At 37.9% G+C, this 25,641-nt stretch overlaps 1 protein-coding gene across 2 annotated transcripts in view; it reads right to left on the reverse strand.

Moving 5' to 3' along the window:
• Positions 1-25,641, reverse strand: part of GOLIM4 (golgi integral membrane protein 4) — a 64,272-nt gene that overhangs the window by 12,586 nt on the left and 26,045 nt on the right. For both annotated transcript variants that reach the window (XM_054040273.1, XM_054040272.1), the window contains 8 exons: positions 12,738-12,812; positions 11,471-11,520; positions 10,569-10,622; positions 8,676-8,826; positions 7,038-7,120; positions 6,326-6,409; positions 2,713-2,889; positions 933-1,277 (listed from right to left, as the gene is read on the reverse strand). In XM_054040273.1, coding sequence (XP_053896248.1) covers positions 933-1,277; positions 2,713-2,889; positions 6,326-6,409; positions 7,038-7,120; positions 8,676-8,826; positions 10,569-10,622; positions 11,471-11,520; positions 12,738-12,812 — 1,019 coding nt within the window. The remainder of the gene's footprint in view (positions 1-932; positions 1,278-2,712; positions 2,890-6,325; positions 6,410-7,037; positions 7,121-8,675; positions 8,827-10,568; positions 10,623-11,470; positions 11,521-12,737; positions 12,813-25,641) is intronic.

A 25,641-nucleotide genomic window follows, 5' to 3' on the forward strand; every position in this document is an offset into this window, starting at 1 on the left:
AAAAATGATAGCCATGGAAGAATATAGAGATTATTGACAAAATTAGAATTCAATGGTGGTTTTATTCTTGACTGGAATGAGAGCTTGACTGGGTCTTAAATGAGAGACTAAACATTGTTTGCAACCAGGCACACTAGAGGCAGGTATTGCGCAATCTTCTGCCATTGCAGCCAAATCATAGCCTCATAGCCTACTATGTCCCTACCTACCATTCCAGTCCAGAGCACCTCAGCCAACGTTTTCCCATCAGGCTTGAATTCTGTGAATGTTTTGTTAGATGGATAAATGCATACGGGGCTTGGATGAGACCAACAAATAAATTGTTCTGCTTGAGACCTGACCCAGAATGTATTTCCAGGTCTTATTGTTTCTATTTAAAGCTCCCCAGAATATACCTTGCCTTTACTATTCATTAAATTCCCTTTGCTCCTCTAGGCATGTTCATCTTACAGCTAAAATGCTTTGTGAAAATATTAGCAAACACTTGAATGAAGAGTGTTTACTAAAGTTATACCAATAACTGAAAGGGAAATGTAATTGCATTTGCTATGGCAGATGACACTTCAAATCTAATATTGTAAAGAAAATCCCCCCAAAAATTCAAACACAAACCTCCCCTCCCACAACCCCCAAACTTTAGACTGGACTCAATGTGGCTTCCCTTTTGCACCTGCAGTTATTTGCAAGTGGAATTCATGTCATTTAGACATTTACACCCAATTCAGAAAGCACTTTATCATGTGCTTAACTTTAAGCATATGCTTAGAGTCCCAGGCATTTAAGTGCTGTGTTTTAAATGTTGTCTTATTCCTCAACTGCCTGCAAATCCAAATGATACTAATTACATCTGCAACTAATTGCAGGTGCAAGGCAGGGCCTGCAGTTGACAGGTGCCAGAAAGGGTGATTGATGTTGAGAAGAGAATCTTGCACCTCTGAGTGAATGCGTTCACCCAGCATGTTGTCTGCTTCCTCTTTATGTTCCTGTTCTTTCCAGTCATGTTCTTCTGGTGCTTGATCCTGTTCTTCCACCAAGTTCTCAGGTTGCCCTGCCTGCTCCATTTCCTCTTCCTCGAGTTCTTTTTTGTGTTCCTCTTCAACTTGGTCCATGTGTTGCTCTTCATCTTCTCCTGCTTCTTGTTGCTCCTGAATATTCAGTTCCTTGTGAGGGTGACCCTCATTTGCTTTTCTGCTCAAATGTAAAGGTTCATCTCCATCTTCTCTTCTCTTGGAATTTATTTCTTCCCTTTCCTGTGGCTTCTCCTTATTCTGGGGTACCTGTGTAAAATGATATATTAATTCCATGATATTTCAGAGATGTCTACGTCTAGAGTCCGTGACACTATAAAACATTTGCATGACTTCCATAAAGGTTTAATATTTTATAATGTTCATAAAAGAAAATGTCCACCTGTTTATTATCATCAGTGATTGGGTCTGATAATCACTCAAGGCCTCTTTCATGTAGACCTCAACGTGATCTGAAGTAGCAGCTAGACATCTGTCTACCTATTTGTATGTGTAAACAGACTCATCTTTATTAATATGAGCATCCACATTAATTGTTGGCACAAGAGGATACAATTTATTTAGGGCACAACATTGTGCCTGCAAAATTCAGTAGTTGCTGAATATCTGACTCATAATTTATACTCAGATTTGGTTATGTTCTAGAAAATGCTAAGGGTGAGATTTCCAACCTTGATCATGATGATCAGCACATTATTCTAAAAATAGAGTCTTATTGAAGTCAGTGATAACTTGTGGAGTAAAATATTACTCCACATGAGTAAAGGTGGCATAAATCAGCTATGTTCTACAATAAAAAATTAAGGCCCAGATTCTAATACACTTACTCATGCTGAGTAGAATTTCACTCAATAGCTAGAACTGATGGGCCTACGTCTGGAGTAAGGTACTACTCAATGTGAACATGGGTATCAGAATCTATTCCTTGGATCTATGCAACTAAAAAATGACAATAACATAAAATAACTCAACCCACTTTTAATCTAAAATGAAGCCCAAAATATTTATCTTCCAGTTTAAAAAAAAAAAAGGTGTTTTATTTTTAGGCTTGGCAGAATTCAATTTTTATGTTTTATCATGGTAATGGATAATATTGATGTTTATTTTAAAGCATTTTTTTCAATTTTTATCAATATTTATTAAATTTTTACATTTGCACAAAATGTGGGGTTTCACACAATTATTTAATGACAGATGCTGAGGTTCAAGAAGTTAAAGCTGTAGAACAGTTAAAACACAAATTGTTATCATACGTCAAAATATGTCAAAAGTAAATATGTTTAAATCAAGTTCTCAAGCAACATTTTTCTTTGCCTATCTGTAAATTTTGATGTTCATATTACTGATATATAAATCTAATTCCTCCGAACCTATTTGTTTTGATTCAGAAATATTTATTCTCAACTTGCAGAGACACATGTCAAATAAGAGCTCACCCCCGGATTTTACATGTGAACCTGCACTTTTCTTTTCATGTAGCTAAAAATGTTTGAATTGTAAAATATTGAAAAGGTACATTCAGTTTTCTTCAGAATTTGTGTTTCAACCAAAACAATCGGGCAAATTCAACACTAATTGAATCTGCATTTTTCATCCAAAAAAGACTTTTGTCCAAAAAATTTCATCAACCCCTTGTTGAAAATCATTAGGGAAAAAAATTGTTGCAGCAGTCAATGATTTTCACCTCTTTTTGCTCTTCGGCTGCATTTTTCTCATGTGGTGGGAGGTCACTATTTGGAGGTGTTGCTCCTGCCACTGTCGCTTCCTGTGGAACATTTGGCTGCTCTAACTTTTCAGGTTGTCGAAAACTTGGCATTTTGTTGAGTGTGTCCTTCAGTTGTTTATATTCTTCTACCTGGGACTAAAATTGAAATATACCCATTGTACTACACCAGACAAGCATGTTATTAAAATACACACTCGCTCCGGAGTGAGTTTGTTGGCAAAATGGGTACACAGAATCACTCAACATGCACATCAGATCAAACATCAAGATTTTAAGACTGGTTGTTTCCATGCATTAGATAGCCGTGATTTAATACGTATTCATCAATCACAGTGAACATGCAAATACAAACCACGCAGGAAAATCCCTACAGTACAGCGATGGCGATTACTTTTTCATGCCAGGCAGAAGAAGAGCTGAAGGGAATGATTAAATTTTCTTTGCACACTTTAAAATGAAAGAAACAGAGTGCCATGGATTGTTTCTCATCTGCTCAGTAGCAAGAGATGCAATTCTTTTTAGAAACAGTAATCAAGTTTTAAAAAAAAAAGTCACAAGTGATTAAAAATTCTCAGCTATCTTCAACCTTTAGATAATTGGTAACAATAGACAAGAGTCAAGAGAAAATATTATGGGAGAAAAAAAATCAATCACGCTGGAGCAACTTTAATGGAAAACAACAAATAAAGTAACAACACTTCCACTGGTGGAAGGGAGTGAGTGGGAAGGGAAAAGATAAATTTAGAGCTGCTAAACATCCCTTCAGTAAGTAAGATGTCAGGGATCCACTTCTTTGCAACTGCACTGATGTTTTTCAGGCCAATGGAAGATCTGTTCACTTTCAGCAAGCTACCCATGCTGGACGTTCAGGCAGGATTGGGAAACTTTTCACAAGCCACTCCCCATAAAGCAGGTGTACAAGAAAAAACCATTCAACTCAGAAAGCAGGGTATTTTCAGAAGGGGCATCTTTCATAACCAATTACATCTATCAGATACACGAAAGGTAGTGCCTAGCACTGCAGCTTACCATTTACATATAACCCCTCCACCTTCTCCTGTTCCACTTCCCCTCTCCTTGTGTTAAGGTTTATAACTCTGTGGGAAAACATTTAACACTATTTGGAGCTAAAACTTGCCACACAATCACTCAGCTTTAATCAACTCTTAAAAATCGCTCAAAGCACTCTTTCTTGTTGAAGGGGAAAGAGTGGGTTCTAAAGGCATCAGATTCTCTGTTACTCTTGTGAGGAACTACTGATTGGGAGTAAATAAAATGAAATGGTTCAAGTTATTATTTTGGTAAAAACGCCAACATTTTTTTGGTGATTTAAAAAAATAAATAAATCCAAATGAAGGTTTAGCAATTGGCTACAGTACACACCCAGTGACTGTGTAAGTCCCTTGGTGTACTTGATATAATATCATAACAATCAATAGTACATCAGACAAACATGATGCATCATATCAAATCAATATATAATATTGATACAAAACAAACTCCACAGTGCTACAGATTGACATGATGCAGTATGTGATAATAGGTCCGAAGTTAGACGCACCTCAAAGCATCTTCAAAACACTATGTCATCGATTAAAAGGGACAGGCCTAAACGCAAAGTAGAATGTGAAGTAATTACAAGTCTGGCTTTTCTGGAGGGAGGTCTCACTTTCTCTGTGTCCCCCTCCTCTGCTTGATTCATGGGAGTCTCTGACTATGCATTTTACAGAAAAGATTAAAGACAATGTTAACTACAGTCCTTGGATAAAACTGGAATTAAGGGTCTTAAACATAAAAGGTTATCCTTGAATCTAAATTTCCTTTCCCCTTAATGGCCATAAACCAGAGATTACTATATACAGGATATTCTTAACAGTGTTCTCAGTTCCTCCAATTCAGGACTCAAAGGTTGATGCTATATTCCACCCCACTACACAAATCATTCCAAGCTAAAAGTTGTCATCCAAGGTCTTAGCCTAAAGGGAATTAATATTGGCATGAAAATAGAGTTTATAATATATATTAACTTTTCTGGCTCTTTGAGCTATAGAAATCCACATAAGTGGTGGTACTTTAAAGATTCAAGTCACAAATATTAGTGTAGTGTTGACTGCTGACATTATCCATCCTTTTAAATATCTACCACATGTCCAACAATGATAGGGTGCCTTTTTGAATGGTTTGTCTGAGTAGAACTGCTGTGAATCCTTTCTTCAGCAGGTTTGCAAGAAAAGCAATGCAAACTGTGTTAAGTATCACCTGTTGATTTCACAGAATTCACAAGATGTATGAGTACGCTGTTTAATAGGATGAGTGTAACATTATGTGGACAGATAAAGTCTAAAGAAAAGCAAGTGTAGGTTTTGTGTTTAAGGGGACGAACCATAGCCCAGCGTAATCAATGAAAAGTTTCCTATTGGCTTCAGTAGACTTTGGCTTAGGCCCTAGGTGGGATTACAGGAGACCTATTTTTGAAGAGTTTAGCAAACAGGCCCCTGGACTTTAGCCGATAGTGGAAGAAAGATTATTGCCTGCTACTTTGAAAAATTGGCTTCCAGCACATATTGCTATCTGAAATGACATGTCTTTACTTTTTTCAGTCTGTGAAATCCAATTATGGAAGAACATCAAAACACTGGCCTGTCCATTAGTATATAACCTACCTTCAACAGCAAACAGAATTTATGAAGAAATACTCAATCCTGTAGCTCCCACTCAAGATTCCAAAGATTTTTATAGTATTTTTTTTACATACACTAGATTCCTGTTTTCCTTCCTGATCCAGTCTCTTGCCATACTAATCTAAAGGTAGGCACTACCATCCTAGCTTCCCCCAGAACTTTGCTTTTCATCATTATCCTCTTTGATCTTTTGGTAATAGTTTTCCCAAGATAAGCAGCAGACCTATACCTCACTATTGGGACATGTGGCTACTACTGGAATAGCTGGCTGGCTGTGTAATTTGCCATCAAGATAATAGCTCTTTATCTTGTATATACAATTTTTTTAAACTTGTTAATGCTCCTCCTTTTTAGTGTCTCCAAAGCCCATGTGGTGTTCTATGTTCCTCCATGCACACTCTGTCTCTACTGCACCAGCTAGTCCTTTACACTCCACCTGCTTTGTTATGCTAGCATACACAAAGCTAGACCACATAGGCTTTTTAAGTGAACCAGTTCTTTAAATGTGATGTGTTCCTCAAGTGTCAGAGCCCTGACACCTTGCGTTAACCAAAGTTCTATAGGAGAAAGAGAAAGAAAGGAAAGCCTTCTGCAATCTATCATACTTGGAAAGATACCACTCTTATCAGTAATTCATATGCTCAGTTGGACCTATAATGGAGCTGTCAAAGACCAAAACAATTATTTAATTTGCTATAATTTCAAATTTAGCAGCAGCACTTCAAGGCATGCATTTTTCCCTGAGTGTGTAGCAAGGTGTTAACTGCAGATTCCCATGCAAAAAGCTGCATGCATAAGATTATAGTCAGTTGAGGTAAGATAAAAAAGTTCCAGGAAGATTAAACAGATCTCATAAAAAGGAGATCTGATAGTCTGTTTTCCTTTCTGACCTGTGCAGCAGCTAGTGCACTCTTGTGGTCTTCCAACGTCACTACAAGCTGGTCATGTTGGGAGAGTAAATTCTTATGCTGTTGCTACATAAAAAAGAAGAATGTTACGTATTTCATATCGTTTGTTCTGGATTGCACCAGGTTAACCTTAAATTGAAATATATCCCCACAGATCTTTCAAACTTAAAAATCCTAACTGGGAATAACACGCACTTTGATTTTTTTTAATGCGTGTTTAATGTGGAGTTCAATATCAGAGTGGTAGCAGCAAACACCAAATTTAAAGCCAGAGTTTTGTAACCACAGTTGAAAGTTGGAGCAGATGTGGAGAGATAGGACCTGAAATGGAATACGCTTCAATATTAACATTATTTACCAAAAGACAAATGACCGTTTATTAAGAAACCTTTCCTTTTGCAAATAAAACAAAACAGAATTTTAAAAGCCCACCAATCTTATATACAGGGCCATTTCAAAACCATGCTGGATCATTTTATTCTTCCTCTGATCCCATCTTTGTATTCACCATCATTCTTTTAGCATTGTAGAATAGCTAAAGTATAGTTGGCAAGAAATAAGTAATATATTTTAGTCATGTTTTTCAGAAAAGTTAAACATTTCCATCATAACCTACCTCCAAGTTGTTGAAATAATGGCAAAGCATTTCACATACACTAGGAGGAGGGTCTATTTCTAGGGAACAGAAACCAACCTTGACATCTTGTAGCTGGGTATGAATATCTTGGTGTGCTTTTCTCAGCTGTCTATTCTCCTCTCGCAAATTATACAGAGATTCTATTAAAAACAAAACAGAATGCAAAGACTGAACTCAATCAGATTTATGCTTTCGTAATTTTAATATCACAAGTTTTAAAGTATTTGCTTTTAAATACTATTAAAGCCTAATTCAAGATGATGTACAAAATAAGGATTATTATATAAATTGCATAAAATACCACATAACTGCAGTGGTAAAACACATGAGATCAGTGCATAGAGATCAAAGGAGCTTGTGCTGACATTAATCTGTTGCTCTCATCCCTATACAAAAACACAACCTTAAACTTTCAAAGCCAAGTTCATTAAATCCAATTCATCAGTTCCTAGATTAAATTTATTTTTGTATGACCATACTTTCATTTCCTGGCTGAGGGCAGGGTCTAGTGGTATGTCCTATATTTAGGAGGGGGGATTGCAAACAGCAGAAGCTTCAGCCCGGATCCTGGATGCTATGCTGGGACTCTAACAGAGTAATAACCCCCCAGCCATCACCTCTCCAGGCTGTATGTGGAGTCTGGAAATTTTCTCCCCTAAGACTCAGCAGTTTAAATAAAAGCAGTGACCAGAACTCAAAGGGGATGGAAGTGCGGGATGAAACTGGAAAGTGTGGTAGAAGAGGAGTGGATGCTACCACTAAGAAGGAAAGCAGCAGCATGCCAAATCCAGCCTTCTGCTTCAGGGTTCTGTATGGGTTGGCACCTTTGATTTGCTTTGAGCCACCTCAGGAGCTAGGAAGCTGGGATCTTTCTTCCATCTCTTAGGCAGCTCCAAAGCTGGTAAGTGTGTTGGTGGGGCATGGGAGAGTGTGGCAATAGCCCTCTAGTTTAGGAAGAATACGAGTCCAACCTTTTGTTCTATGCCATTTATATTCTAAGATCCTCCTGACTCGAAATGGGACACTTAGAGAAAAATAAGTTATGCTTCAAAGTACTTTACATACTAACTAATTAGTTCTCACGTCATCCTTGTGAGGTAGATAAATATCCTTATTTTAGAGAAAAATATTCTAATATTTTACAGACAGGGAAAATGAGGTAAAGAATGTGAAGTCACTTCACCAAGGGCTCATAGTTAAACTGACAACAGAACTAGCAACTGTGTTTTCATCAGATGTTGGTTGTTTAAGAAGGAGATCCAAAATCAGGCCCAATTTCCCCAGTTTTGAATGTGGAGGCAGGTTCAGAGCTGAGCATTTGAATCCAGCCCCCAACATTTGAAATGTTTCAAGGCCAGGAATCCTGCCCTATCTGTAATCAAGATAGAGTCAAAAAAGCAAAACATACTCTAGTTGGAATTCTCCCAAAAGGTCCCAGAAATACAGGATTGAGAAGCCCAGAGATATGAATGGCAAAACTCAGTAGCAAGAACATGTAAACTGACTGGTAAAGGAGCAAATGCTGAGTGAGCATGAATGATGACCTGTTATGCTCAGTGTGTGTGAGTGCGCATTTACACGCATGCCCAACTCCACTCTCGGTCACACACACCAGGATTGATTTCTACGTTTAAAAAGCAGTGGCAGGTGAAGAGTTTTAAGCTGTGTAGTATGACTGAGTCAGGCTGCATATACCCTTTAGCTTGGAGAGTTCCTGCTCTTTCTCTTCTTGTATTTGTACAGATTTCTGCTTGTGATCGCTGAATGTTCTTCTAAAGTCTTCTCCTTGTTTTCGGTGTTCCTCCTCGAGGTCTGCATGCTGTTTCTTTAGTTCTTCATGTTGACTCTGCAAATGCCAAATTGAACACTGGAAGGAGTTCTGCACCTGCATATCTGGCTATTATCATCTTTGGCAATTTGTTAAATCAGATGAATAGCAAGCATTCATAACAAGAAGTTTATTATTCAAAGCCTGTACACTACAGTTCCTACTCAACACAAAATTGCCTCTGTGCCTCTGTAGCTCCCTGTTCCAGGGACTTACCATCCCCCTTGGCAGCTGTTATATCCCTCTGAGAGCTGCTGAATACACCTTCTCAGAGGCAGAATCTCACCATTAATAATCTGAATCCACAGCAATATTAGAAGTTAATATTGTCAATGACTTGTCTGCTGCTTCTACAGTCAATATGGAATATTACCTCTATTGGAAACCTCAGAAAACTCTTTACAGCATACTCCCAAAGGTTTCTTCAGATACATGATCCAGCTCCTCTGAGGTCAATGGCTCCATTGACTTCAGTGGTGCTGCACTGGACTAACAGTTTCCATTAAAAAGACTTGCAATAGCAGAGATATTGCTGTAAATCTAGAGGAACCCTTAAATCTATAATGGTTAATAAAGTTTCTCATAAATATGCATCAAGAGTAACCAGGAAACCATTGGAGCTGGAAAGACTTCAAAAGTGCTGGAAGGATTTAGGAGCACAATTCCCGTGATGATTAGCAATGGGACCGTGTTCCTAAATCCTTTAGGCACTTCTCAAAATTTCCCTCAAGCACGGGATTTTCAAAAACACTAATACTCTGTCCTTACTGATGTCAGGGTGAGTTTAACTGATTTCAATGGAGCAGAGTTAGGTCAATGTGGAGCACTTTTTGAAAAATCCCACCCTAAAGCATAAAAGTCTGTGACAATGATTCTAGTTCTTTTGATGTAGTAACCTTAAAGGATCATGTCATGAAGTACAAGTTTAAAACTAACCTGCATTGTGTTTTCTTTCTTTTTCAAGTAAGAACCTAAAAAAACCACACAACTTTGGCTAGCTATTGAAATTACAATCCTACAAATAACCCCACTTTCACTAGCTAAATATGCCATTTAATTTTTTTTTAGGCATCTTTTTTTTTTTTCCTTCCAGGAATTTTTTGCTATGCACGTAGCTGCATTTAAGATGAAAAATAACTGAACACCAGAAGGCTATAATTATTAAATTACAAGATATTCTTCTAATACTAAAATATACGGAAGCAGAGCTAGCTACCATTTAAGAAGGGCTATTAATTGTGTACACGGAATTACTTGCCATTGCATATTTTAATGTACATGTTCCCCACTACATATTATATTTGCAACAAGCATAACTGAATAATGCACAAAATTCCATCTTTTTCAATGGACCTGTGCATAATATCTGCATTGAAGTGATTCCATTTGACCCAAAACAATGGCAAAAGGAGTAGTTATTTGATTGCAGGATCCCAACTATAAAAATTCTTGAAACTATTTCCAGAATTTATGTCAAAGTATTTATTACTTTGGATACTGAGTACAATTTCTAATATGCAAAATCTTTCCAATTTTACCTAGTGGCATGCATGTCAATATCCCTCTCAAATAACTATGTAACTCACCAGAAAACATAGCTATTCAATACATGATGCAATCAGTTTATCCTTAAAGTACATTCATGAAAGGAAAATATCTTTTTGAAACAATATATTGACTCTTGGAGATGGGCCAAAAAAACCTAGTACATTTATTTCTCATATTGCTACCCCCCAAAAGAGAATCTCTCTGGTACCTACCTTCAACATCTGGTGTTGTACATTCAATGTGCTATATCTGCTATTTGAATCTTGCTGAGAAATGAAAATATTAATGTTAATTAGGGACAACAGAATCTTATATCCTGATGCACTTTCATGTTCCTATTCTTTGTAAAGAATATTATACAGAAGCTATAAACTAGCAATTATAATTCAGCATGGAGCCTACCTGACCTGGTCTCTTTTTGGTTCTGAAATATATCAGGTATAGCAATTCTGCAATAGGTGAGGTAGTAATGTATTTTTAATTACACTATTATTCCTCCGACTCTTTTCTTCCCACTTTAGACTCAAAATAAACAGCAACATGCTTTCACTTACTATCACTACAAAGAGTTCTTTACAAACCTCAAATATATTTCCAATGACAGTCTCAACTTGCCTCCTAGCAGCTACTGCACAAACCAAACTTTCTTGGGGATTTAAACTTGCCAATCAAAAAAACCTGGTTACGAGACACTGGCTCTGTCCAATAAGAAAAGGACAGCAACAACAGGATTTATGATGCCATCTTCTCTGTTTCTCTCCCTATTCAGTTTTCTCCAGTCAAGATTGGCTGATAGGAGACAGCTATTATAAAAAGAGTACCATTAACTTCAGCTACTATAGTATAAGGGGAGGAGTGTTTGTTTTTCCAAAGTAATTCCCTAGAAAGAAACTTCCTCTCTTACTAGATCATTTGGATCTTTCTAACAGGGCGCATTTAACATACATAACAAAGTGGAATAAGTCAAAGCTATTTCAATTAGAGTTTTGTAAGTCTCTTATCTTTTTGAATGGTTTTAATTACATACCCTATCCTTTCCTTTGTAAATGGAGTAGTGTCGTTATTCTTTGGTACCAATTCTTTAACATTCTATTTTATTTTATTTTTTACTTACCCTTCCTTTATTTAGTGTTTCTTGTGCTTCCAATTTATAAACAAGAAAGTCTAGGAAATAATAAAAAAGGAGACTATTAAAGAAATATTTCACTGACAAAAAAGCTTGGGGGCCAGAGTCTGTAGGTACTCTGTATTCAAAATACCTTCTTGTAAATGGGAATTCCACACACAAAGTAGCTACAAAGTTGGGGAATGTTGCATTTACAGCTTTCCTGAGGAACTATAAAAACTAAGGAAATACTTTGAATTTTAAATCTGGTTGTCAAAGTATTTGCACATAAAACTGTTTATGCCAGTACTGTACAAAGTATGGCAAGGCAAGCCTGGGACTACTGGTGGGAAACTAAATGTGTTTCAGAAGTCTTATGTACTACATTTAAAGGCCCAGTAGCACTATTAAAAGGAAAGGGGAAGTTAAATTGTGCATTTTCCTATGAGAAGATAACACTTTAAAATCCTCTTCAGCCACAAGAACACAGGAAAGTCAAAAAGCAAAAAACACAAAAACGCTTCCCACCCCCTTTTCATTGTGAGTTCCTTTGTACTCCTCTTTATTTTCTAATTCTGAAAAAGCTGACCTGCCCTTTACAAAACTAATGATTTATTGTTGTCCACTAGGTGGCACCACAAAACCATCTAGGATTTTAGGGCAAGAAAACCCCAAACAGCTTTTAATGCTTTTTAATCTTTTGTATTAACTGAAGGCCTATGAATCGCCTAGCTAGCAGCAACTATTTTTAGGAAGAGTGCAGGATGGACTTTCATTACCTTATGCCTTAACATTTCAAACAAGTAATGTACACCATGAAAAATTACTTAGAAAAGTTACCAAAACTATTGTACTCTTAAAACTTTTGCAGACGGTGGCTTTTTAAAAAGAAAAATATGTATTTGCATAATCAAACACAGCATATGTCCAGTACTATATTATTCAAGGACATTTAACTAAGACCCAGATTCACAAATCATCTCTATTCCGGACAGGCGTTTTAAGCATGTACTTCACTTTAAACACACAAGTTTCTGAATTGGGGCCTAACTGAATACCTTATGGCATGCATCAAATGGTCATATGCCTTATGGAGGTTTTTTTTTTTTTTTAAATATCCAATAAAAGGACTTGTGCATATATTTATATCATAGAAATTCAATATGCTGTGTCTAGCAACCTGTCTATACCAGTGGACCTACCAGTGAATTACAAGGATCCATAATTTATAAAATTAACATATATAACTGAGAAAAATGAAAAACAAGATTTTTACCTTCTTTTGCTTTCTTATGTTCAAGCCTTTCCTTCTGTAAAGACTTTTCTAATCTTGACCTGTGCTCATAGACAACTGAAAAGAGAGAGATTTGAACATAGGAATTCATTTTACAGATAATAGAAAGGGGAACAAAACATAACAAATAGTATTGGTGCAGAATGCATAAGGACAATCCAAAGTCAGTTATACCAACTGATTTCAGAGTAACAGCCGTGTTAGTCTGTATCCGCAAAAAGAACAGGAGTACTTGTGGCACCTTAGAGACTAACAAATTTATTTGAGCATAAGCTTTCGTGGGCTACAGCCCACCATCCAATGAAGTGGGCTGTAGCCCACGAAAGCTTATGCTCAAATAAATTTGTTAGTCTCTAAGGTGCCACAAGTACTCCTGTTCTTTATACCAACTGAGAATCTGGTCCTTAAACTTTAGTCCTAGCCATTTAAACTTTTATTTATTACTCAAATTCGGTTTGTGCTATCTCTCTATCTGTGGCAAGTGAGTTATACACTCAATTTGTTTATGGGGATGGTCAATGCTGGTAGGCCTAAAGTTAGACCTACCAGTTTATCTTTATTTCTTTGGTATGCATGTGTGAATTTTGCCATATTTCCAATCTCTTCTGCCTTGCTTGTGAAAAAGACAAATGAAATATTCAAAAATCCTGCTTAGAGTTCTTCAAGACCAGAATTCTTGCAGCACTCCACTTGCTCCCAAGAAGGGAATAGGCAGGTAAAGTAGTAGGACAGATGAGAAAGGCGGAATAGTGCAGTGGTTGGCGGGTTAGCCTTGAAGTTGGGAGACTTGGGTTCAGTTCTCTGCTCTGCCAGACATATTGTATGACCTTGGGAAAGTCACTTAGTTGCTCTGTGTCTCAGTTTCCCATCTGTAAAATTAGGATAATAGTACTTCCATACCTCACTAAGGATAACTACATTGAAGACTCAAGTATGGGGAGGCCATATAAGTACCTCATAGTAGATTCAGACATAAACAATGTCTGATACAAATAATCTCTTCTTTCTATCCCAGTCCCCAGCTGAGTGGGACATCTTGTATAGAATCTGATTGTCTTTTGGATGCCCACTGTCAGCAAATACATGGTGCTGATGTCTGAATCCACTTTGTTTCAGAATACGTGGGCCCTGTCATCCTTCAAAGTAATACTAACTCAGAGAAGCTATTTCATTTTTTTCAGATTATCAGTCCAAGTATGAAAATTCCTAATTCAGGAGAGCATCTCAGTTCAGGAAGGGAATCTAAGCTCTACTGATTTCAATGGGATTTAAACCTATGAGTAAATTTAAGCATGTCCTTAAGTACTTTCTTGAATAGAGGTCAAAATTTCTAAACTCCTTTTCACAGGTTATATTAATTATTGCCGTAGTGGCAATTAAACACTTTAGTTAAAAATATAATTTCAACCCAAATCTCGTGTGTGTGAATTTTTTTTCAATCCTCAATTGTTACAAGTACTGTAACTAAAACGAGATACAATTTTATCTCAATTTTTTCCAGTTTGTTTACTTTGTATATCTAAAGCATTTTGTTTGAGTCAGCTTTGCTTTTTCCTCTCGATAGTCAGTTATTTGCATGGGTTTTGCACAGAGCAACTGGGGTGAGAAAAATATTTAAAACAGGAAAATATGATTTGTAAAAACCACAAAAATTGTTGCATGGTCTCAGACATATGTAGTTGGTGAAATCACTTTTGCTTATTTAAATTGACTGGATTAGATATGATGCTATCTTTTTATCCTCTGTTTACTTGATATTGTAAAAAGTGAGGCATATAGAGCTTTGCTTATATAAGCAAGTAGTGTAAGACAATGTATAATCAGATGCTGCTTTGGGTATCAGCAGCAAAATTTATTTACCTCAAGTGACAATAAACCAGCATCAAGACAAATCAATATATGTATTGTTTGGGGCTGTAAAATGATCTAAAAAATTAATCACGAGATTTTAAAAAATGGTCATTAATCGCAATTTTAATTGCATTATTAAACAATAATACAATACCATTTATTTAAATATTTTTGGATGTTTTCATCTATACTGATTTCAGTTACAACTCAGAACACAGTGCTGATGGGTTCTGCTCAATAACGATCCAAAGAAGTGCAGACCTGTGCACATTCATTTAAATCATTTGAGTCAGATGCCACCAACAGAAGGTTGATTTTCTTTTTTGGTGGTTTGGGCTCTGTAGTTTCCACGTCGGAGTATTGCTCTTTTAAGACTTCTGACAACATATTGCACACCTTGTACCTCTCAAGATTTTGAAAGGCACGTCAGATTCTAAAAGCTTGGGTTGAGTACTGTAGCTATCTTTAGAAATCATATATTGGTTACTCCTGGGGGAATTCTGCACCAAAAAATCCCAAATTCTGTACCAAAAATGAAAAATTCTGCATATTTTATTTGTCAAAATAATGCAATATAATCACATCAGTTTCACTTATTGTGGTAATTTATTTAAACTACCATACAGAAAAAAAATCACAACTGTTTAGCATTTCCTAAACACATGATGGTTATGTTACAAATACACCTCTACCCCGATATAACGCTGTCCTCGGGAGCCAAAAAATCTTACCGCATTATAGGTGAAACTGTGTTATATCAAACTTGCTTTGATCCGCCGGAGCGCGCAGCCCTGCCCCCTCGGAACACTGCTTTACCACGTTATATCCGAATTCCTGCTATATCGGGTCGCGTTATATCGGGGTAGAGGTGTACTTGGTAACCAAGACCCTGCATTCCATTTGTAATCCCAGATTTTCATTTAAATTACATTACATTTTATTTTGCTGTTTGGTGTTCTGTAAAGTAGAATGTCGCTTTAAATTGCTCAGACTTTCACACATGAAAGTCATTCAGTTTTGCTAGTTATTGTCCTGCAGTTTTTTTTAAATGGATAAGTAAAATAGATCCTGAGCTGTAGTCTAACCCCCTTGTGCCTCTCTGGCACAGGAAAAAGAGTGAGAAAGCACATAGACTTCCTAGTGGAGGATTCCGTTACTGTCATTTACAATAAGACTCCTTTTCACCACTCTGGCAAGGTAAAGGAACTTTAATTGACTGGGAATAATTATAAGAATAAGAATGGGAACAATTAACTAACAATGGGAACATTAGCAGCCTGCCTGCTTAGTTGTTACATTTCTTCTCTGCCACAGGGACAGAGCCTGCTTCACACAGCCCTTCGCAGCCAAACCTGGGATGCAGCAAGTATAACTGCAAGCGAGAGGGACAGAGTGAGTCTCCCTCACTTGTTCGCACGCAGACAGACACCCAGCCCCACACCCTTAACGTCTCTCCACAGATGCACGCACCCATGCCCAGCCTCCCTCTGTGGTGATCTGCTGTCTGCTGCCGGCTGCTCCCAGCAGATGTGCCCGGGCTGCTGCAGAAGGGGTGTGTGTTCCCCACAGATTTCTTGGCTCCCCCATTTTTCTGACGGTGAGCCAAGAAATCTATGGGAGGTATGAATTCTGCGCCGGCACAGGGGCGCAGAAATCCCCCAGGAGTAATTGGTATCTTCTTTGGGTCTTGTCAAATCTGCAGTGAAAGTGTTCTTAAATCAAACAACATGTGCTGGGTCATCATTCAAGACTGCTATATAACATGAAATATATGACAGAATACAGGTAAAACCATGGAGCAGGAGACATACAATTCTTCCCTAAGGAGTTCAGTCACAAATTTAATTAACACAATATTTTTAATGAGTGACATCAACATAAAAGCATGTCCTCTCAAATGGTGGTCAAAGCACAAAGGGGCATATGAATGTTTAGCATATCTGGCATGTAAATATCTTGCAACACCGGCTACAACAGTGTCATGCGAATACCTGTTCTCACTTTCAGGTGACATTGTAAATAAGAAGCAGGCAGCATTATCTCCCATAAATGTAAACAAACTTGTTTGTACTAATGATTAGCTGAACAAGAAGTAGGACTGAGTGAACCTGTAGGCTTTAAATGTTTTACGTGTTTTGTTTTTGAGTGCAGTTATGTAAAAAAAAAAATCTACATTTGTAAGTTGCACTTTCACAATAAAGAGATCGCACTACAGTACTTGTATGAGATGAATTGAAAAATATATATATTTTTTTACAGTGCAAATATTTATAATAAAAATATAAAGTGATCACTGTATACATGGTATTCTGTGTTGTAATTGAAATCAATATATTTGAAATTGTAGAAACACATCTAAAAATAGTTATAATAAATTTTAACTGGTATTCTATTATTTAACAGTGCGATTAAAACAGTGGTTAATTGCAACTAATCTTTTTAATCTAGTTAATTTATTTTGCATTAATCAATTGCATTTACTGTGATTGACAGCCCTGGTGCTAAATGCATTCAGTGTTACAGTCATTCAATCAACTGTCCTGGAATTGCATGTTTCCCTACGCTAGTTAAAGAAATTGGCAGCCCTAAAAAATAACTGTTGTCCTCTGAGGTTTGTTTGAATTCATCTGCAGTCAGCCATGTGTATGCATGATGGGACAGATATAATCCTTGAGGGGGCCATTTAGGGATCTGGGGCAAAAATCTGTCTTTGAGCAGGGGGTTGGACTAGATGACCTCCTGAGGTCCCTTCTAACCCTGATATTCTATGAATCTATATGGAGGAATGGTTAACCACAATATTACTGAATTCCAAAAGATTCAACAATAAGTATTGGTTGGATTCCGGCTGGTGGTGGTGATAGAATATTATTCCTAGTCTATATATTCAGATTAGTTATCTATAACACCATTGTAGTTTTCAGACTCCATTTCACTGGTGGTATCATCAAGGCCAGTAAAAAAGATGATTTTTCTTTCAGAGAAATTACGTAACCAGTGTTCAATTTTTTTATTCTCCGAAACATTATCTAATAATGGAAAAGAAAGGAAAATACTGATCAATTTACTCAACCAGATATGTCCCAGTATATTACAACAAGTAAAATATTTACTTTTGACCTGGTAATTTCAAATCAACACACTTTTTGGTCTAGGCAAAAACACCTGGCATTGTTTATGTTGTGGATTTCTTATTCTGTGCTATGTCATCTAGTTCTTTGGTTAAATCTGAGCTAAGATAATGAATTCTCATTCTTAACTGATGTTTAAGAAATAACTCTTTGGAGTATTCTGGAGGGTGGTTTGTGGTACAGACCTGAATGAAAAAAGTTTGCTATATGTTGTTACTGGGATCTTCCCTCATTTTTCTCCAATGCCCCTCTACGTGCTTGCAGTAAGCATTTTGCCAGCCAGTTTGACATTGAGTAATAAGCAGCTGATGCAGAGTGTGAGACTGTATTTCCGTAGGAAAACCAAACATTGCTTTGAAACCAACTGAAGTCCATAATCTCTTCAAGCATAAACATATGTGGCAAACATCCTGCAAAAGCCTCAGAAGAGCAGCAAAAGGATGTGTCACATGTCATTTTGGACTTCTGGAATAACCATCGGCTACCTCTAAATCACTTATTCTTCTTTGCAAAGCTGCTATGATGTCTTTGCCAAGGCTTCGTAGCATGCTTCCATAGATGACAATATGATTTGTGGTATGCTCCAGTGAATACTATAGAATTCACACCAACTAATTTCTCTTTCAATATCTTAGTCTAAGTCTGGTCACCAAAAACTACTAATCAAACTTTTCCTATTCATTATGTTTTGGTGATCTTGTAATTCAGCCAACATCCTAGCATGTGTGCTTTGTGATATTACTGCCCTTATTCGCCACAGTAAACAGTTATGATCTACTGACAACCCATTTTCCTACAAGTAAAAATAAAAAGTTTCACATCCATTTATGGGATTTGTCCAGCCAGAAAGAGAATATTGCATTGCTCTGACACAAACAAGATTTTTCTTAGTGAACAGAAGACTTCTCTTTTTCAGTTATGTGATATCTTGTAGGAAAGAGATTCTATATACTTAAGATTCAAGTCTTTTCATAGTGTGCACTACATCTTTCCACAGATGAGCACAAGGACCATCTCCTCTTGCATTCGTGACTGCATGAGATTCCTGTGGCTAATAAAGCAATTGATTAGATGGAAATTTTACATCAGGGAAGTATTTTGAGTGTATATTTAGCTACCTTGATGCAATAAGGCAGTTTGAAACAAGGAGGACAGCCAGTATTATGTGACCAGTCAACTTTGCATCACAGGTCACATGCTATGTAATAATTCTACTTCCAATTGTATTTAGACAAGTGAGATAATACCTCTTAAGTATCTATACATCATAATAATATGCTCAATGCCTTGGGTACAGACAGTACACTTGTAAGGAAAAACTGCTCCATCATCAGAAATAATTAACCCTTTTAGAGGCTCAAGACTAGAACTGTGCAAAATGTTTACAATTAAATCAAATGTGTGAAGCCAAATCCAGAGCAGGTTCACTGAAATATTTTAGACAGTTTTTGAATCATGTCCCAGGCTTGCTCAAAACTAGGTCAGTTCTTGATTTCACATCACAATTAGATTTGGGGGGAAATAGCAATTTTTGATAATAGAAACTCTTCTCTTTTGAGTTTCAGGTATGAACAAATCCCAAACTCAAACATAATCTCATGATGAAAACCCAGATATATCTGAGATAGAAGGAAAATGTTCACACAAATCCCAGTGAAGTAAAAGTGCAGTTTTACACAGCTGTGCTTAAGACAACTGACCATACTGTGCTGAAAGACTTCTTCCCTTTCCAAACAGTAACTTGCAAGGATCCTTGCAATTTATGAAACAAATAACTGAAAATTGTAAATTTCCATAAAATAGAAAATGGATTTCCCCGAAGAGTGAAGTAGGTACCAAATGGCATAGTGACCCATGAACAAGAAATATCAAGTAAAGATTTGCATTTTGGAAGTTCTAAGAGTGCTTTGCAGCCTTAAAAATTGTTCTTAATTCCTCTAACATACATTCTGCAGACTCTTTGGCTAGTGATTTATATAGAAGTGTTTACATTTTCGCTTAGAAGTAGGATTGCTAATCAATCCTTGTCACCTACCTCTACTTTGCTATTTATCCCCTAAAGTCAAGGGCATCAGTCAAGATGAACTAATGTATCAAGAGCCACTGCAACAAAAACAAGCGTATAATGAATATTCACAAAGTCATCACCAACTAAGTTTCAGCAGAGAGAAAAATGGAAGAACTGTAGTAATGGTTTCATCTTGGCACTAAAGATTTTGAATATAGAATTACATTGCAAAAGGAGCAGTGCTTGTAGCATAGCAACTCATGAGAGAAATTAAAATCCATAATGCTTTTCTCCTTCCATGCTATCAGGAGTGGAAGTAGGCTTTTTAGCAGTCAGAGGCTAAGCCATAACATGATTCTGCAGAAATATTTTTCACTTTACTTCTTCTACTTTGCCTGCTATTGTAACTTCCTCAGCAAACTTTGATTTAAAGAGTGAAAAACAATGAGGTGGGCAGGAAGAAAGGAGATAAAGAATTCAGTGGTTTGGCTCTTAGACCACACACTATTTTATACCTTCAATGCTCCTTTGAAAAACCAATTTAGTTGAGGAAAAAATATGCAAGGGGAAAAATTTGACTTTTTACAGGACAAATGTTCAGTTTTGATAGTAATTATGTAACATACTGAACTTTTAGAGCCAAATCCTCAATTGGCATAAATTGGTATATCTGTCTATACCCATTCTAATCTTGCTGTCACCGAGGCTGTAAATCCAAGCTTGTCTGAGAAGCTTTTGAATCTGGACCTTCTAGAGAAAGGAGGAGATTAAGACTAAGAGACTAAGTTAATGGTACTCCACTTCTTATGCCACATTTAAACACGTGATCAGAGTCTCTCCTCTGAATCAGGATTGGCATTTCAATAATTGTTTTGGATTCTGATTCTGTACAATCTACAAATTACTTATACTCTGTAGTCTTGTCAGAAGATGCTACCCAAAGCCCTGAAAGTATAAAGCCATATTAGCAGCAAATATAAAGGGACAGAGGTTTCATTAATAGTCCTCATTTGTGACAGAGGCAGAAGTGTAAATAGTATTTGGTCTCAACAAGTTTGAGAATCACTAGTCCACACTGCATGCCCTTCTCCACACCTCATTTCCCTTTTGAACATTAAAATATGTTTTTTACATTCACAAGTAAAGATGCACGTGATTTCTTGGGGGGTGGGGTTTTGAAATATACAAATATAGGATAATTAGAATGTTTGTTTGCCTTAATTAAGAAAGGTTTATTATGTTAATATGGACAAAATGAAGAAGTTGCTCTAAGGAGATCCAGAGCCAGAACTGCTGGTAATAAATCAGCAACAGCAAGTGCAGAGATGAGGTAATGTTTTGAGTGTCTCAAATGAGCTGATGTTTCAGAAGCACAAAATGTAACTCCGCAAAGAGCAGGGAAAGAAAAGTTAAGAAGATTTGTTTCCTCCCAGTTTATTGACTGTAACAGATTTTTTTCCAGGGAAAAATAAATCCATGGCTTTCTAAGTTCTCCAATCAAGAAAGAAATTGTAAAATGTGTTACCACGTTTTCATACTGTTCTTTTCAGAATTTGGCACAATTGAAGATTAAGCCTTCCAAGTTTCTATGGTTGTTTTCCTCTGACTTTCCCAACCTCAGCCTCACCCTAGCACACTAGGGATCTTATTGATCTTAAGTGGCCCTTATTACCATAGTATCTGAGAACCTCACAATCTTTAGGTATTTATCCTCACAACACCCCTGTGAAGTAGTCAAGTGCTGCCATTCCTATTTTAACAGATGAAGAAGTGAGACCCAGAGAGATTGACTTCTTTGAGATCAACTAGGAAGTGTGTGCCAGAGCAGGAAATTGAACCCAGAGTTCCTGAGGATAGCTGGTTGGGAATTTTACAACAAAACAGTTTCAACGTAAGCTGCTGTTTTGTCAAACCTGAAACGTTTCGCAGAAGCACTGGTGGTTGGATCAGCTTTTGTCCAATCACAGGCAGGTTCGGATGAAAGTCAGGAAAACTGCTTCATGAAAAGGGGTGAAATAACTTACTCCTCCCCTTGAGCAAGTGGGAAACAGAGGAGAAATGGTGACTGAGTCACAATTTGTTGTCTGGTCTGGTTTGCTCCTGGGGCAGAAGGCATGTAGCTACACCTTTAATCAAGGCAGTATGTAAAGTTACAAGCTAGCTCCTACAGTGTAGAGGGTCTAACCCTGTCTTGGCCCAATGTCAACTTTATTAACTACATTCTGCGTACCTGTTACTTTAATTGGCTACACTATTTGTTCGCCCTTATCCATCTTTGCTGGTGTCATTAATGACTGCTGGATAGTATATCTGAAATGAAGTGCCTGCACATAGATGGAGCTTGTATATGCATAGCTGTTAATTCTATAAAATTACCCACATAGTTGAAAAAAGGCACCTCAGGAACCCACAGATGACTGTACAGAAGTAAGCAATATAGCCTCAAAGAAAAAAGCCCCAAAGCAGAACCAATAAGGGCATAGAATCATAGGACTGGAAGGAACCTCGAGAGGTCATCTAGTCCAGTTCCGTGCCGAGGGACGTACTGGTCGCCGCTTCCAGCAGCTCCCATTGGCCTGGAGCAGCGAACCGCGGCCACAGGGAGCCGCGATCGGCCGAACCTGCGGACGCGGCAGGTAAACAAACCGGCCCGGCCCACCAGGGGTTTTCCCTGCACAAGCAGCAGCACAAGTTTGGGAACCACTGATCTAGACCATTCCTGACAGTGTTTGTCTAATCCAGGGATCGGCAACTTTTAGCACGCGGCCAGGCCAGTTTGTTTACCTGCTGCGTCCGCAGGTTCGGCCGATGGCGGCTCCCGCTGGCCGCGGTTCGCCGCTCCGGTCCAATGGGGGCAGTGGGAAGCAGCACGGGCTGAAGGATGTGCTAGCCGCCTCCTCCCGCTGCTCCCATTTGCCTGGGACAGCGAACCGCGGCCAGGGGAAGCCGCAATTGGCCAAACCTGCGGACGTGGCAGGTAAACAAACCGTCCCGGCCCACCAGGGTGCTTACCCTGGCGAGCCATGTGCCAAAGGTTGCCGACCACTGCTCTAATCTGCTCTTAAAAATCTCCAGCAATGGAGATTCCACAACCTTGGTAGGCAATTTATTCTAGTGCTTAACCACCCTGACAGTTAGGAAGTTTTTCCTAATGTCCAACCTAAACCACCCTTGCTGCAACTTAAGCCCATTGCTTCTTTGTCCTATCCTCAGAGATTAAGAAGAACAATTCTTCTCCCTCCTTCTTGCAAACTTTTATGTACTTGAAAACTGTTATCATGTCCCCTCTCAGTCTTCTCTTTTCCAGACTAAACAAATCCAGTTTTTTTCAATCTTCCCTAATAGGTCATGTTTTCTAGACCCTTGCTCATTTTTGTTGCTCTTCTCTGGGTTTTTTCCAATTTGTCCACATCTTTCCTGAAATGTGATGCCCAGAACTGGACACGATACTCCAGTTGAGGTCTAAACAGCGTGGAGTAGAGCAGAAGAATTACTTCTCGTGTCTTGCTAATACATCCCAGAATGATGTTTGCTTTTTTTTTTTTTTTTTTCCAAACAGTGTTACACTGTTGACTCCTATTAGGCTTGTGATCCACTATGACCCCCAGATCCCTTTCCGTAGTACTCCTTCCTAGGCAGTCATCTCCCATTTTGTATGTGTGAAACTGATTGTTCCTGATTGTTAATCCACTCTTAAGTGGATTACTTCGCATTTGTCCTTATTGAATTTCACCCTATTTACTGCAGACCATTTCTCCAGTTTGTCCAGATCACTTTGAATTTTAATCCTATTCTCCACAGCACCTGTAACCCCTCCCAGCTTGGTATCATCCGCAAACTTTATAAGTGTACTTTCTATGCCATTATCTAAATCATTGATGAAGATATTGAACAGAACCGGACCCAGAACTGATCCCTGCGGGACCTCACTCGTTATGCCCTTCCAGCATGACTGTAAACCACTGATAACTACTCTCTGGGAACAGTTTTCCAACCAGTTATGCACCCACTTTATAATAGACCCATCTAGGTTACATTTCCCTAGTTTGTTTGAGAAGGTAATGCGAGACAGTATCAAAAGCTTTACGAAAGTCAAGATATACCAGGTATACCACTTCCCCCCATCCACAAGGCTTGTTAATCTATCAAAGAAAGCTATCAGATTGGTTTGACGTGATTTGTTCTTGACAAATCTATGCTGACTGTTACTTATCTTATTATCTTCCAGATGTTTGCAAATTGATTGCTTAATTATTTGCTCCATTATCTTTCCGGGTACAGAAGTTAAGCTGACTGGTCTGTAATTCCCTGGTTGGTTCTTATATCCTTTTTTATAGATTGGCACTATATTTGCCCTTTTTCAGTCTTCTGGAATCTCTCCCATCTTCCATGACTTTTCAAAGATAATCACTAATGGCTCAGATATCTCCTCAGTCAGCTCCTTGAGTATTCTAGGATGCATTTCATCAGGCTCTGGTGACCTGAAGACATCTGACTTGTCTAAGTAATTTTTAACTTGTTCTTTTCCTATTTTAGCCTCTGATCCTACCTCATTTTCACTGGCATTCACTATGTTAGATGTCCATTTGCCACCAACCTTCTCGGTGAAAACCAAAACAAAGAAGTCATTAAGCACCTCTACCATTTCCACATTTTCTGTTATTCCCTCCCCCACCCTGTCCTTGGTCTTCCTCTTTCTTCTAATGTATTTGTAGAATGTTTTCTTGTTACCCTTTATGTCTCTAGCTAGTTTGATCTCATTTTGTGCTTTGGCCTTTCTAATTTTATCCGTACATACTTGTGTTATTTGTTTATATTCATCCTTTGTAATTTCACCTGGTTTTCACTTTTTGTAGGACTCTTTTGATTTTTAGATCATTGAAGAGCTCCTGGTTAAGCCAGGGTGGTCTCTTGCCATACTTCCTATCTTTCCTACGTAGTGGATAGTTTGCTGTTGTGCCCTTAAAAATGTGACTTTAAAAACTGCCAGCAGTCTTCAATTGTTTTTTCCCCTTAGACTTGCTTCCCATAGGAATTTACCTACCAACTCCCTGAGTTTGCTAAAGTCTGCCTTCTTGAAATCCATAAATCCAGTCTTTATTTTGTTGTTCTCCCTCCTACCATTCCTTAGAATCATGAACTCTATCATTGCATGATCACTTTCACCCAAGGTGCCTTCCACTTTCAAATTTTCAACCAATTCCTTCCTATTCGTCAAAATCAAATCTAGAACAGCCTCTCCCCTAGTAGCTTTCTCCACCTTCTGAAATAAAAAAATTGTCTCCAATACATTCCAAAAACTTGTTGGATAATCTGTGCCTTGCTGTGTTATTTTCCCAACAGATGTCTGAGTAGTTTAAGTCCCCCATTACCACTAAGTCCTGTATTTTGGATGATTTTATTTGTTTTTAAAGAAAGCCTCATCCACCTCCACTTCCTGGTTAGGTGGTCTGTAGTAGACCCCTACCATGACATCACCCTTGTTTTTTACCCCTTTTATCCTTACCCAGAGACTTTCAACAAGTCTGTCTCTTATTTCCATCTCTACCTCAGTCCAAGTGTATACATTTATAATATATAAGGCCTTCCTTTTTTCCCTGCCTGTCCTTCCTGAGCAAGCTGTACCCTTCTATACTAATATTCCAGTCATGTGTATTATCTCTGTGATGCCAACTATGTCATAGTTGTGTTTATTTACTAGCATTTCAACTGTCAAGGACAGTCAACATGTTTTGTCAATGCAATGGCGGAGGAGGGGGTAGAACGGGAGGCATTCAATACTCCTTAAATTCATCTCAGACTAAAATCTTCTATTTAAAATTTACCATGGGGGGAAAAAGGGGGGGGAGGGGGACCACATACCATTCTAGCTAAATAACAAGTTCTCAAAAAACTG

The sequence above is a fragment of the Malaclemys terrapin genome, chromosome 9, assembly GCF_027887155.1.
Source record: "Malaclemys terrapin pileata isolate rMalTer1 chromosome 9, rMalTer1.hap1, whole genome shotgun sequence".
In the NCBI taxonomy this organism is placed as follows: Eukaryota; Metazoa; Chordata; order Testudines; family Emydidae; genus Malaclemys; species Malaclemys terrapin.